The following is a 14,595-nucleotide window of genomic DNA, read 5'->3' as shown; positions in this document are numbered from 1 at the left end:
CCAAAAATGTGATGCATTTAACCGATTCCGGTTCCTCAGTGTTGGATCCGTTTCCCCGATCCCAGAACCTAATTTATACCACAGTTGGTTCGGACCCTGCGCTGTGATTGGCCGAGAGGCATACTATAGCACCCCAGACCTCAGTGTGTAGCATTCCCTATTATTGTGTATCATTGCTTAACCCAGTGGTTCTCAAGCAGTGGTCCTTGAGGGGGTTCCAGGTGGTCCCCAGCTAAATTATGGAGAGTTGGTAACCAACTGGACCCTTATAGATCTTGAGTTAAATTGTTGTTAAACATCTGCATTACTTAATTAAGGAATTGTTATTTTGATCACCTTTTGCCCGTTATCGTACCAACATCAATACAGAATGGAATTGTGGACAAAATCTTGTCCAACGATAACAAAATATTCTAAGTCTTGGGTCTGAGAGTCTAAATCTCATCAAACGGTGGTCCGTGGCTCAAATGCCCAATAAATAATGGACCTTGATATGAAAAGAGTTGAAAACCACTGGCTTAACCACATGATGGCTTGCTTGCATCCCAAAATCTGGGCATTTCATAATAGGCGAACATTCTGTGAAAATAGCAGATCTACAAGCTCATAGATTGACTATTTTCAGTAAAGGGATTTGGTATAGTGGGAAAAAGGAGTGTTGACCATAGATATAGAAACCTAGATACCTCATTTGCCTCTGCAGTTCATTGGAGCGACCTGTATCGTATGGTGGCCGCCATACGTGCTGTGATTGGCCAGAGCCCGATCCCCCCGAAAATGGGGGGAACGGGCACTGGCCAATCACAGCGCGTCTTTTTCAGGACTTGTCAGAATCTAGTTGTCCCGCCCCCACCTGCCTCTCATTGGCCTACTGAACGCCCCCTTCTGTGACGCATGCGGAAATTTCCAGCTGCCCCCCAAGGAAACTTGGGAAGCGGAAGCGCGCCCGCCATGCAGACGCTTCAGAGCCAGAGGAGGCGTCAACCTTTATATGTCTATGGTGTTGACCCCTGTGGGACCACGGCCAATGAAGTGTATATATAGGGTTTAATTTGTAAATGATGCTGTGTATACTATAAATGATTATATGCTGTGATCATTGTATATCTGTCCATCCTTTAGACGGAGAGAATCAAAACTATGACCAAACAAGTTACACTCAAACATTCTCTCATTATAACCCATTAAAAAGGGTTAGTTCACCCCAACAATGACTTTTTTTCTATCGATTCCGGTAGGAGACACAAAGGAGACTCTTTGTGTCTCCTACCGGAACCGCTGCCGGTCATCAAATTATTGGCTTAGGAATGAGACAAAAAAACAAGTAAATATCCATGAATTCAAGTCTCCATGGGGTGACTAATAGATAGAAAAAAAAGTCATTTTGGGGGTGAACTATCTCTCTAAGGCCAACAAACACAATAATTGGCCGTGTTTGCAGGTGTGAAGCCATCGGGGGGAGGGCCTAACATGTTACTGCACCACGAGCGACTCCCGCAATTTGCCTGTGGGGTATCCACATGTTTCCTAGGGCATTGGTTCTCAAAGTGGGGTCCGGGGACCCCCAGGGGTACTTGAGGGGGTTCCCAGCTAAATAATGAATAGGAACCAAATGGACCCTTATGGGTCTGTAACTCTGAAAGCGTACAAATGGAACCAAATGGACCCTAACGGGTCCATTTGGTTCCATTTGTACACTCTCAGAGTTATATTAACATTGATTTTACAATAAAAATTGGGGTCCCAGAGATAGAAATGCCATTAAATGCCATTAAAATGGTTGAGAATCACTGCTAGAGCCGTAAAAATCTTATCTTATGGGGGTCCCTGGCTTATCTTTTCAAATGGGGGTCCGCGGGCTAATAAGTGTCAATTTGGGGGTCCTTGACATGAAAAAGTTTGAGAACCACTGTCCTAGGGCATGGTGGGCATCACTTCCTGTCGATTTGATCCTTGATACCTGATCAAATCGACAGGAAGTGATGCCCACCATGCCCTAGGAAACTTGGTATCCAGGAAAGGTGGATACTAGGTGTGAAAATACCGGGCCTACCTTTTCGGTTAGATTCCAGCGGTCCTTTCCCCTTCTATGGTCTCGCACGCACGGACACACACACACACACACACACACACACACACACACACACACACACACACACACACACCCAGAGGAAAGGAAAAAGACACATATATATACAGTAAATATGATGTGTATGTAGGGTGACGTCATGGGGCACTGGAGGTGTTTTTATTTTGTGAATGGAGGTGGAGAACAGATTGTCCCGGGCACGGCGGTGACATTTCCTCCTTGAAACGAACCACCAGCAGGATTTCCTTTGACCTTTTCTTCATGGCATTTTGTGTGTTATTAGAGCGTACAATGGAAAGCAGGGAGGGAAGTACAGATGGGAGGTTGTGTAGGGCATGGAGAAGTAGTGATTAAGGTTTTTTTTTTCCTGTCGGGAAAAATGTTTATGTTTTTTTCCCCGTAAATGAACGCCCTACTTCGTCATGCTACAGTGTCACACAAAAGTAGCAAAAAATAGCTGATCTACAAGCTCACAACGTGCTTGTAGATCGGCTATTTGTCCTCTATTGGAAACGCTTTGAAAGTTAAAGGGCAAGACCACTTTTGGTAGAGGTTTGGGTTGTGTATTTGCCTTGCCATGATGTAACTCCAAAGGTGGACAAGAAATAAAAAATAATTGCTCCATTGATTAGAGATTGATCATTCAAAATATGCTCCTCATTGACTTACATTGTACGGTGAAACAGCTCTCAAAGTCCCTCTTTTAGCACATAAATGAACACAGACAAAGCTGATTCAGACAATATAGAACATCACCAAACCCAGTACTGTTTATGTTCTTAATACAAATGTCAACTTCCTGCTGATTTTACTATTTGAAGATCCGGATAGGCGGATCCAGTCCGGGTTTTCTTCTTAATAAAAATAGCAAAATCAACAGGAAGTTACAATTTGTATTAAAAAAATGAATCAACTTTGTTTGTGTTTGTTTATGTGCTAAAAGAGTGACTTTGAGAGCTGTTTCACCAGACAATGTAAGTCAATGAGGAGCATATTTTGAATGATCAATTTCTAATCAATGGAGCAATTATTTTGATTTCTTGTCCACCTTTGGAGTTACATCATGGCAAGGTAACTACACAACCCAAACCTCTACCAGGGTGGTCTTGTCCTTTTGAAGTGGGTGGTTTTCATAAATATCAAACCTATGAAAGGTATTAAATTAAAGAGCTTGTGACTCTCTAAGCTGCTGCATTGACACAATTGGAACACAGATTTATTTTTTCCCATTTCCTGAAAAGTATAACAGTTTTGTCCCGACAGCCACGCTTTGTGCAAACTGGCAGAGAGACCAGGATCAGAAGAACAATGGCATGGATTGTAGAGAGAGCTTTGGGGTGGTTGAAGAATGGCTCGTTGTTGAGAAAGAATTTAAAATTTGAGAGTGTTATAAATGGAACCAAACGGACCCGCGAGGGTCCGTTTGGTTCCATTTACAGACCCCATAAGGGTCTATTTGGGAGTGTGTTGCCTGGTGGTCCCCGGACCCCACCTTGAGAACCAGCAATGTATTGTATTGATTGTCAGGTATAGGTTTACTGAGGTTAGGCTTAAGGTTAGGTGTAGGCATAGTTTTCCTGAGGTTAAGGTTAGGTGTAGGCATAGTTTTACTGTGGTTAAGGTTAGGTTTCGACATAGTTTTCCTGAGGTTAGGGTTAATGTTAGGTTTAGACATAGTTTTACTGAGGTTAAGGTTAGGTTTAGACATAGTTTTACTGAGGTTAGGGTTAGGTTTAGACATAGTTTTCCTGAGGTTAGGGTTAGGTTTAGACATAGTTTTACTGAGGTTAAGGTTAGGTTTAGACATAGTTTTACTGAGGTTAGGGTTAGGTTTAGACATAGTTTTCCTGAGGTTAGGGTTAGGTTTAGACATAGTTTTACTGAGGTTAGGGTTAGGTTTAGACATAGTTTTACTGAGGTTAAGGTTAGGTTTAGACATAGTTTTACTGAGGTTAAGGTTAGGTTTAGACATAGTTTTACTGAGGTTAGGGTTAGGTTTAGACATAGTTTTCCTGAGGTTAGGGTTAGGTTTAGACATAGTTTTACTGAGGTTAAGGTTAGGTTTAGACATAGTTTTACTGAGGTTAGGGTTAGGTTTAGACATAGTTTTCCTGAGGTTAGGGTTAGGTTTAGACATAGTTTTACTGAGGTTAGGGTTAGGTTTAGACATAGTTTTACTGAGGTTAGGGTTAGGTTTAGACATAGTTTTACTGAGGTTAGGGTTAGGTTTAGACATAGTTTTACTGAGGTTAGGGTTAGGTTTAGACATAGTTTTACTGAGGTTAAGGTTAGGTTTAGACATAGTTTTACTGAGGTTAGGGTTAGGTTTAGACATAGTTTTCCTGAGGTTAGGGTTAGGTTTAGACATAGTTTTACTGAGGTTAAGGTTAGGTTTAGACATAGTTTTACTGAGGTTAAGGTTAGGTTTAGACATAGTTTTACTGAGGTTAAGGTTAGGTTTAGACATAGTTTTCCTGAGGTTAGGGTTAGGTTTAGACATAGTTTTACTGAGGTTAGGGTTAGGTTTAGACATAGTTTTACTGAGGTTAGGTTTAGGCATTGTTGCAAAAACGAGAACTGTCAATTACAGCGACTACTGGACTACTAATCACAGAGGGTTTTGCCCAGAACTGCGGTGGGATCCATAATAACGCCCCAGGAACCACAATGCCTACTACCTACACAGTTCCCTATTCAGAAACGGCTTCTAGTGCTGCTGAGCCAACTCTTTATGGTATGTGTATATATATACATTCCAGCGATAGCTGGAGTTAACCAGCTAAAGGATGTGTGAGCGTCATGAGCTCCTTCACTACATCAGCCCCGTGCAACATAACCAGAGTGAGACCAATCACGCGTTGCCATGGGGATCGCCTAAAAAGCCAACCGTTTGAATCATCAGTTTCGCTACTAGACTCTTCTTAACAGCCACTCTGTTCCATTTTTAAACCACATGAACCCCAAGCATCCCTACTGTCTCCGGGCATGCCATAGCACTGTGGACATTTGGTGAAAATAGGTGAACATTCTGCGAAAATGGCAGATTTGGGGGAAAATATGCGAACATCCTGTGAGAATAGCAGACCATTGTGAGCTTGTAGATTGCCTATTTTCGGTGTTTTGGCGTACAACGAAGTATCTAGGGTTTAACCACTTAAAACCCTACGTACAGTATACTTAGTTGACTGGAGTCCCTCAGGGTTCTATGCTAGACCCCCTCCTGTTTTCGCTATGCGCGAAATATCATTGAAAATAGCCGATCTGTAAGCAAACGTGTCAGAACAGGGCCGCAAGGTTGTGTGTGTGTGTGTGTGTGTGTGTGTGTGTGTGTGTGTGTGTGTGTGTGTGTGTGTGTGTGTGTGTGCGTGCGTGCGTGTGTGTGTGTCAATAGCCTCTTGAGTCAGAGATATGCTATTTTAAAACCGTGACTGTGTGTGTGTTTAAATAGCCTGCCATTCAGACACTGTGGTGTTTTGGAAGCGTTCTGTGTGCATGCATGCTCTCCAAGCCAAAACACACAAGGTCGCTTCCCTGCTTAATATGTCACTCTTAATGAGCTTGTTCCAATACGTAGTTAGTCATCTCCAGTTGGGCAGCGATCTCATCGGCTTTGACGCAAGCAGCATACGCACACACATGCTCGAGCACGTGTGCACGTGCGCACACAGACATTGGCATCACTATACTTGCGATGACATAAATATTTCAGGATGGTGATTTTATGAATGAACATTTTTAGTGCAGTATTTTAAACCATGACCCTGAAGTCGAAAATAGCCGATCTTCAAGCTCATAGGCGCGTCGCGCCGCAGGGATTGATTGCGCTGTGAGCTTGTAGATCTTCTATTTTCGGTGCAAGATCACTCCGGCGCGCAACTATAAATCTGGCATTTAATAGCCTAACCCTAACCTTAATCTCTTTCTTTTTTACCATCTGTGTAACCATTATTTTATGCTTTTGCTATTCAAAAATAGCAGATATACAAGCTCATAGCACGGCACCGAGTGCCACGCTATGAGCTTGTAGATCTGCTATTTTTGAAAAAAAAATGAAAATGTGTGCAAATCTTTGAATATTTTTTACTCAAATCTTTGCTTCTGGGGGTCCCTGGAACAACATATTTTGTTTCTTAAATCATACTGTACTATACGAGGGGACAATTGGTCCTCACAAGTATAGTCACACACACACACACACACACACACACACACACACACACACACACACACACACACACACACACACACACACATACACACACACAAGCTGCAGACTCCCTTTGGCAAGAGAAGAGGGACAGATATAGTTGGTGTTAATGGAGGCGATGCTTTTTTTCTATCTAATGTTATTCGTAGCCAATGCAGCGCTCATAGCGTTATTCAGAGCAGCCTCCTGGCTGCCAGCGCTTTGGTATTTATAGACAGAGATATGACACAGAAACATTAAATGGGGCCAAGTGATCCACTTTCTAGTTAAAACTGTTAACGTATGTTACATAAGCATATCATTATTAATAATACAACGGTGCGAGTATTATTAGCGCTGCAGCTATCGAGTATTTTAATAAGAGATTATTCTGTCGATTTATTTTTTTGATTAATCACATTCATTGAAAGGCATGCTTTTTTTAATAATTTTTCTTCGATATCACTGAATGGATTAACCACTCAAGCGTTATCTTACACTTTGATCATTTTATCAAAAGCGATAATTTTTTTAAATAATTGATTAAATTCATTAGTTTGATTAACTGTTGCAAACCTAAGTATTATGACACCAGGGCTAAAGTTGGTCTTTTTGCCCCAGGGGTCCTTGAGAGGGTTCAAGTTCAAGTTCAAGTTCAGGTTTATTTGTCATATGTATAGATACAGAGTATAAATACAATGAAAATTATTTTGCTCAGAGCTTTCTCAGTCTTAAATACATAGGACATAGACAACATCTATAGTGCAAAGACATCTATAGTGCACAAAGAACACAAGGAAAGAAGTGCAAATTAATGACCATACAGTGCAAAACAGTTCACGGTCAGCTGTTCAGCAGCCTGACTGCTTGGGGGAAGAAACTGTTACTGAGACGGGTGGTGCGAGATTTGATGCTCTGGTAGCGTTTTTTGGAAGGGAGTAGTTTGAACAGGGTATTTGCGGGATGGCTGGTGTCTTTAATGATGTTGTGGGCTTTTTTCATACAACGAGTGGTGTAGATGTTACGGAGACTGGGTAATTCTGTGCTGCCGATGATTTTAGCTGCTGTTTTAACGGTCCTCTGCAACCTGTTGCAGTCCTGAACAATCCAGGGGGTCCCAAGCTAAATGACTGATAGGCTGAAAACTCACCTCTTCAGGAAACACTACCCTTCCTCTTTGCCTGGCTTACTTGTTGTTAACTAGTTGTACGAACTCTTGTTTTATTGTTGTACTGTTTTATTGCATCTTGTTTAGTCGATACACTTTTTGTTTTAGCTCGTGCTCATTTGATTTAGCTATTTTGTCTCATCTGTTTAAGAAAGTAGGCAGCTGATATATTGCACTTTTACCTTAGCGCTATGTATACTCTTGGTTGCTTGCTTTTGCAGGAAATGCACTTAAGACTTCTGGTGATTAGTAGTTTCGTTCCCTACCTATGTTGAATGCACTTATTGTAAGTCGCTTTGGATAAAAGCGTCTGCTAAATGACTGTAATGTAATGTAATGTAATGTTAGGAATTAAAGGGATCCTTACATGTGTGTAACTCAGAGAGTATACACATTTTTAGAAACATTTGCTCACAAATGAGTTAAATTAACGTAGTAGATTGGGGTCCCAGAGATAACAACAATCACATGGAATGGGGGGGGCTGGGTTCTGTGGCCTAATGTGGATCAAACTGGGGGTCACTTGCATAAACCACACTCGAAATGTGACATATTTTCAGCATCACATGTTAAAGCAGCACTATGTACACTTTCCTCCTCCCCGGATTTGAACCCGGTTTCCTGTGCAAGCCAAGTGCTGAATTTATTTTAGCATTAAGCTAATAGAGCCTGCCTGCTTGCTCAGGGGATAAATTGAATCTTGACCATCAGGTCAAAATTTGTGTCTAGGTGAGACATGACCTTTGACACGATCTAAATGTCTCAATAGAAGAGCAGGGAGACAAAATACAACCACCCTAATGGTATTAACATACTCTACCATACAGATTGGACAAAATTACACTTTATTCATTCAAATAAAGTGACATACAGTAGTGTCGCTTTTAGTGTCACATTGTATTTATAATGTACCATGTTAATTAATTTATCTCTCTCCCTCTCTCCCCCTCCTCCTCCTCGTCCGTCCAGGGGAGTTTCGAGTCGCTGTTCCGCTCCTTCGACCCGGAGGTGCAGTTCCAGTACTTCAAGTCGTTCCGTCGCGTGCGGATCAGTTTCAGCGACGCCCTGGCTGCGGCCGAGGCCAGGCTGCGGCTGCACAAGAGCGACTTCAACGGCAAGGAGATGAGGCTCTACTTCGCACAGGTACACCACACTACCACATTACTATAGTGTTACTCCTGTTAGTAATAAGGCTACTACCAATACTCAACACATTGGGTGCCAAAACCGTATATCTACAGTTTTGTAAATAGTCGCGTTGGGTGCCAAAACCGTAGATCTACCTGAAGAGATTTATTTATTTTTCCACGTGGGGCGCTCTAACACAACTTTGGAATGATTCACGGAGCTTGATGGATCCATGACAAAAAAACAACCTCTCGTCAGCTCCCATTATAATTCCTTGAGAAAAAGCTTCATATCTCCATTTCTTTTTTTAACGTGGTGGAAACGAGCCGTTTTCGATGGCTGATCACTCTGCAATGGAGGATCGCGTTAGAAATATTATTGTTCCAGGCGTTAGTCGGGACCCTCGACCATCGTGCGCGCAGCTTTTGTTTACATCCGCGTCCACGTCGTGGCGTCTACAGCCGTAAACAGCGCGGCGTAAACGGTAAAATGCCGGCACCAGATGTACCCTGTTTTAATAAACCTCTGGCACCCCAAGTGTTAATGACACCAATATTATTACAGTAACCACTTTTCTAACCTGGAGTCCGTTTTGTGGGAACATCATAGCCGAACACGTAAAAAGAAAATGCTAAACCATCTAGAACAGGGGTCTTCAACAGGAGGTCCGGGACCCCTAGGGGGTCCTCAGAGTTAGTACAGGGGGTCCACCGAATCTTTGTGTGATTTTTACATTAACCACTTCAACCAACCATCCCTATTCTGAGGAGAACTTTAGCAGCGTGAGGCGTTGTGAGCTTGTAGATCTGCTATTTTCGGCAAAGAGGTTTGGTGTAGAGGGGGAAAAAGAGCAGACTAAGTACAGAGTGTCAGGTTTACTAAATATTGACGGTTTAAGTGGTTAAATGTCTGGAAATACACGTTAACATGAATCCAACATGACAGTGTCTGTCAAACAAAAAAAATATATTTTATACAATATAACAATGTATAAAGGGGGTTCCTGCTTTATCGCTCTCTCAGCTAAGGGGTCCTTGGCCTGAAAAAAAGTTGAAGACCCCTGAATACCTGATCTGTGAGCTTGAAAGGGGCTCAACTGGTTAATACAAACAAGTTGAGGCGATTTGCACCCTCTGGTGGACAACTTTGCAGTGACACCCTGCCCATACATACAGCACAACAACAACGGCTATTACTGTACTATATACTAACTATACTAATACTTGTCACTTTAGTACTAATGTTCATAATACTAATACCACTGCTAGTAATTGTTATGATGATAATAGTACTATTTCTACTACTAATAAACGTTATTCTTGTCCCGTGCAGTCGGTCCACATAGGCAGCCCCCACCTGGAGCCTCCCAAGCCGGACAAACAGTTCCTGATCTCGCCCCCCGCCTCCCCTCCTGTGGGCTGGGCTCAGTCCCAGGACGCCATGCCTGTCATCAACTATGACCTGCTGTGTGCCATCTCTAAGCTGGGACCAGGTAACACACACACACACACACACACACACACACACACACACACACACACACACACACACACACACACACACACACACACACACACACACACACACACACACACACACACACACACACACACACACACACATATAAACACACACCGTGGATTCTCATCACTAATTCTGGACATTTTGATCCTGCACCTAAACTAGTGGGTCCCCCCAGCAAAAGTAGTTAATGTAGCACCACAATCATTTAACCACTTTATCCATTGATATGTTTGCTATTTAAAAAAAATAGATCTACAAGCTCGTGAGAGCTTTCACATCTGCTATTTTTTGAAAAATATTGAAAATGTTTAGAAACCTTTTGAATTTTTTTTTAAACATACGTCTTCTCTTCTGGGGAGATTGTCACATTGCAGGTTTGTTTACAGGTTGTGAAACAGTGGGTGAAATTAGTTTTTTGTGCAAAGCTCCATCGTTATAGTTATTTCCATAAGAGAAAGGGAAGAGAAACAAATGAACCCCAACTCTCCCAATCCCAGCAACATGTGTGTAATTCCGTGTCTTGTCTGTGCCCCCCACCCCTCTCCTCCCCCCCACAGGCGACAAGTACGAGCTGCACACGGCCACCCCCACCACTCCCAGCGTGGTGGTGCACGTGTGCGAGGACACGGCCGCCGGCGACAGCTCAGGCCCGGACGACAGCGACCAGGAGAACAACTCGCCCCGCCCGCCGCGCCCCAAAATCATCCAGACGCGCCGCCCCGACTACACCCCCAACGTCACGCAGTGAGCGGGACGGCGCGGGAGCGGGGCGTCCGCTCGCACTCCTTTTTAAAAAAGACGAAGAAGATTTATTATCGACGGTTCAGCGGTCTCCACGGCGGTAACGGCTTTTGGACCCTAATTGATGGAAAGGACGTTTTTTTTGGGACTTGGTAAAAGCACTATCCTCCCCCCGGCCCCCCCTCCCTCACTCCTCGCCCCCACGTCGGTCCAAACGCTTGGAGAGGGGGAGCTGTGAGTCGTCCCATAGACGTGCATTTCATAGAAGGAGAAAAGATAGAAAAAAGGGTGGGGGGTGATTATGGCGAGTCACGTTTGTGTTTTTTTCCCCCCCTCGCATCCACAGTTTTTTTTTACTCGGATGGACGGAAAAGAGAAACGAGTGAATAGAAAGTAGAAGCAGAATGGTGAGGAAAAAGGGTTGTTTGAATAGCTGATTTTCATTCTTTTTTTTCCCATTACCTTTTTCTGGTCTTGCTAGGGTGCTATATTTATATCGGTGGGTTATGGAAAGTAGTAGAAAATATGATAAAGAGATTGGTCATTTGTCAGCATTATGGGGGGTTGGGGGGTTCTCCGGATTGTAAACATTTTGAATTCAACCCCCCTCCCCCTCTTTATCTTGTATGAAGATCACTCTTCTTGTCCCCCGGGGGACAAGAAGCCATTTCCTGTGGGGTAATAGCATCACTTCCTGTTTGTCCCGTATCCCTTCAGCGCAGAATGTCGAGGATTCCAATTTTTTTTTCCCGATAGCATCTTCATCCTGCTGTCCTGTGCTTTGATTTGATGTCACAATAATACCCCCCTGGTGTGTCTAGCAGCCATTTTGACTTTAAATTGATATAGCTTGATAATTGGGGAGGAAAAATGGCGCGAGTCAAACCTCAATAATTTTTGACGGTCAAATCTGCCGGTTTATATGACTCCAGGTGGTTGTTAACCTTTAAAGACCGGGAACGCATCTGTGTGCATTTTAAGATCTCTTTTTAAATTGTGAGAATTTGTGCAAATCTTTGAATATATATATTTTTGTGAAGCGAACATTTGTAACTCAAATCTCTGCTTCTGGGAGGTCCCTGGAACAAAACATTTTGAGATGGGGGTCCGCTGGCCAAATACATATCATTTTGGGTGGTCCTTGAGATGAAAACGTTTGAGAACCACTGATGTAATCGGGGTTTTTTTTCCCAAAAAAAAAGATTTAGAAGACATTTGTAGAATCCTCGAAAATGTCAGTTAAAAATGTTCACTTAAAAAAAAAGATTTGTACCAGTTTTCCACGATTTTTCAAAACAATTGCTGAGCTTGTATATCTGTTTTTGAATAGCCAAAGAAATCTAAAAATTACACAGATGCGCTCCAGGTCTTAATGGGTTAAGTTGGAAACAATGAGTTTAAACATTGTCTAAAATGTGGCATTTTCCACTGCAAGGCATTACACCCACAAGAGTGTGTAATAGTGTGTCCTAGGCAGTGGCTTGATGTATGTATCCCGGCATTGTCTCTGTCAGTCAATTTTGATTGCAGTGAAACTATTCTACATAGGTTTATTATGACAATATTAGCACTATACAGAGTTGTTTTAGTTTTTGGTGTAAATTTAGCAAAATCATAATATATGTAAATATATATTTTTTCCCCCCATTTATCTGACCTGTGGTAGCGTTCCTGCTGCAGTGTCCCTTAATATAAAAGAAATGCTCCATCTGTAGAAGAATTCCGCCACGGTTTCCTTTCTTTGAATGTACTGTAGGATTTAACTCGTTATAACCACAGTTTCAGTAAAACAGGGCTAATGTTTTAGTTTTATCGTGTTTTCAAGGCTACTCACAAGAAAGTATTCAAAGCAAGATTGTAAAATCTATGACTGAGAAAAGGTCAAATCATTTCTTGGGGTCGAGGGGTAAAAAAAAGAGTTGCAAGGCGAGACCTAATTCACTCCGTTAAGTTTGGCCGTTGGCCTGAAATATTTGACAAGCCTAATGTAAAAGCTGATTTTATACTTATTTGCGCGCGGGTGTCATGCACTGAAAATATCCAATCTACAAAGAATTGCAGCCTATACCGAAAATGGCAGATTTTACAAGCTCACAACAACGGCGCTTTCTGAGCTCGCAAATCCACCATCTTCGGTGTGTGTGTGCGACACTTGCACGCAACCAAGTAGAACTAGGGCTTAATACTGTAACTATTTGGTAGCTGTATGTATGTATATTGTATTTATACAAGATGTTTGTATCACAGACCACTGTGTTTAAGGGAAACGAGTACTATCACTGTGCATAGAGAGGTACGTATGTGTGTGTGTGCGCGCGTGCGAATGCCCCTGACTGACGCGCGTGCCAGTACTTCACCACCCCTAACCACTGAGAAATGCACCCATGCGGTGGGACTGCCTCCGTGCTTCATTCACATCAGGACTTCAGTAGATTGTCTTTAGCGCTGCTGCAGCATACATCATCGTTATGGAGTTATCGTATGTGTAGCAGCGTTGTCGTGTTGTTGCGACTAATGTTTGTGCTGCTGCCCTCGGCATGCCGCTGGCCAAGCTCACGGTCCCGTCACGGGACTGCATGCATGTGTGTGTGTGTGTGTGTGTGTGTGTGAATTGAAACACGACGACAACAGGTCACCCTGACTTAAATGTTGAATCCATGAAGGAAAGCTGTTCATTCATCTGGTCAGTTTTATTGCTAGGAGCGAACACGTCTTTTTGTGAGTACTGTACACACACAAACTTGATCCGTGTCCGGGGATGAAACTTTCAGAATATGTCAGCGCCTCCGACCCAGCACCTGCCACGTCCACGTCCTCACTGCCTAGCGAACCAGGACATGTTGCATGTTCTCTCTCTCTTTCTCTCTCACCATCCCTCTCCTGTGGCCAGTATTGTCTGTCGTCTCTGCTATGGAAAACTATGACACCCACCACTTGACGCCTGACCCCATCACGGCCTACATTAGAGCTCTGAGATGCTCGAGGAAAAAAAAAAGAGATATTATTTTCACGGTTCTTTGCTCTAAGAGGAGTGTTGTTTTCTCCGAGCGGGATGGGGGCGCTCCCTGGGGAGTTGGTGACCCCTCTGTCCTCGGAGCCTGAGGGTTTGTGTCATAGCAGCACTGTGAAAAAGGCGTGCGCTCACCTATCCACGACTACACGACTGGAGGTTGGCATTGTAGGCTTTAGACAACTTAGCTGGGTTTTTTTTTTTTGGTTTTGTTTAGTTTTTTACTCCCGTTATTTGAAGTTCATATATCTGGAACTGATAACCATGAATTTGTCATTAAATAAACTTTGACTTGACCATCAACAGATGTGTTCCATGAGTTCTTATTTTCTTAGGAAATGCAGTGAAGGCGATGCCCCTGCTTTGGCCCTAGCCATAGCTGAATGGGTAGAGTGGCTGTCTGGCAAACAGAAGGCCCCCCCCTTTTGTGTCGAAGTGTCCCCGAGCTAAGGTTGGGATGCAGGGACGGAGGAACCGAATCCCAGTGGTGGAAAGTAACTAAGTACATATACTTAAGTACAATTTTGAGGTATTTGTATTTCCAATTTCCAATACTTTTACTTCTACTCCACTACATCTTAGAGGCAAATATCGTACTTTTACTCCACTGCAATTATTTGAAAACATTAGTTACTAGTTACTTTTCAGATATAATTTATGATATTATGAAATGTATATTAACCACTTTTGCCCTATTTTATACATAGGCTATTTGAAAATAGCCGATCTACAAGCTCACAACGCGTCGT

General features: G+C 42.8%; 1 protein-coding gene across 2 annotated transcripts in view; it reads left to right on the top strand.

Moving 5' to 3' along the window:
• rcan1b (regulator of calcineurin 1b) overlaps positions 1–14,149 on the top strand; it is a 34,422-nt gene extending 20,273 nt beyond the window's left edge. For both annotated transcript variants that reach the window (XM_084050595.1, XM_084050596.1), the window contains 3 exons: positions 8,413–8,586; positions 9,904–10,063; positions 10,653–14,149. In XM_084050595.1, coding sequence (XP_083906721.1) covers positions 8,413–8,586; positions 9,904–10,063; positions 10,653–10,843 — 525 coding nt within the window. In that variant the 3' untranslated portion in view covers positions 10,844–14,149. The remainder of the gene's footprint in view (positions 1–8,412; positions 8,587–9,903; positions 10,064–10,652) is intronic.
• Positions 14,150–14,595: the final 446 nt, after the last annotated feature.

This window comes from Gymnoscopelus microlampas (assembly GCF_963454915.1).
Source record: "Gymnoscopelus microlampas genome assembly, chromosome: 24".
NCBI classification, from domain to species: domain Eukaryota; kingdom Metazoa; phylum Chordata; class Actinopteri; order Myctophiformes; family Myctophidae; genus Gymnoscopelus; species Gymnoscopelus microlampas.
The sequence above is the reverse complement of the archived record's forward strand: the minus strand, read 5'-3'. Positions and strand labels throughout refer to the sequence as shown.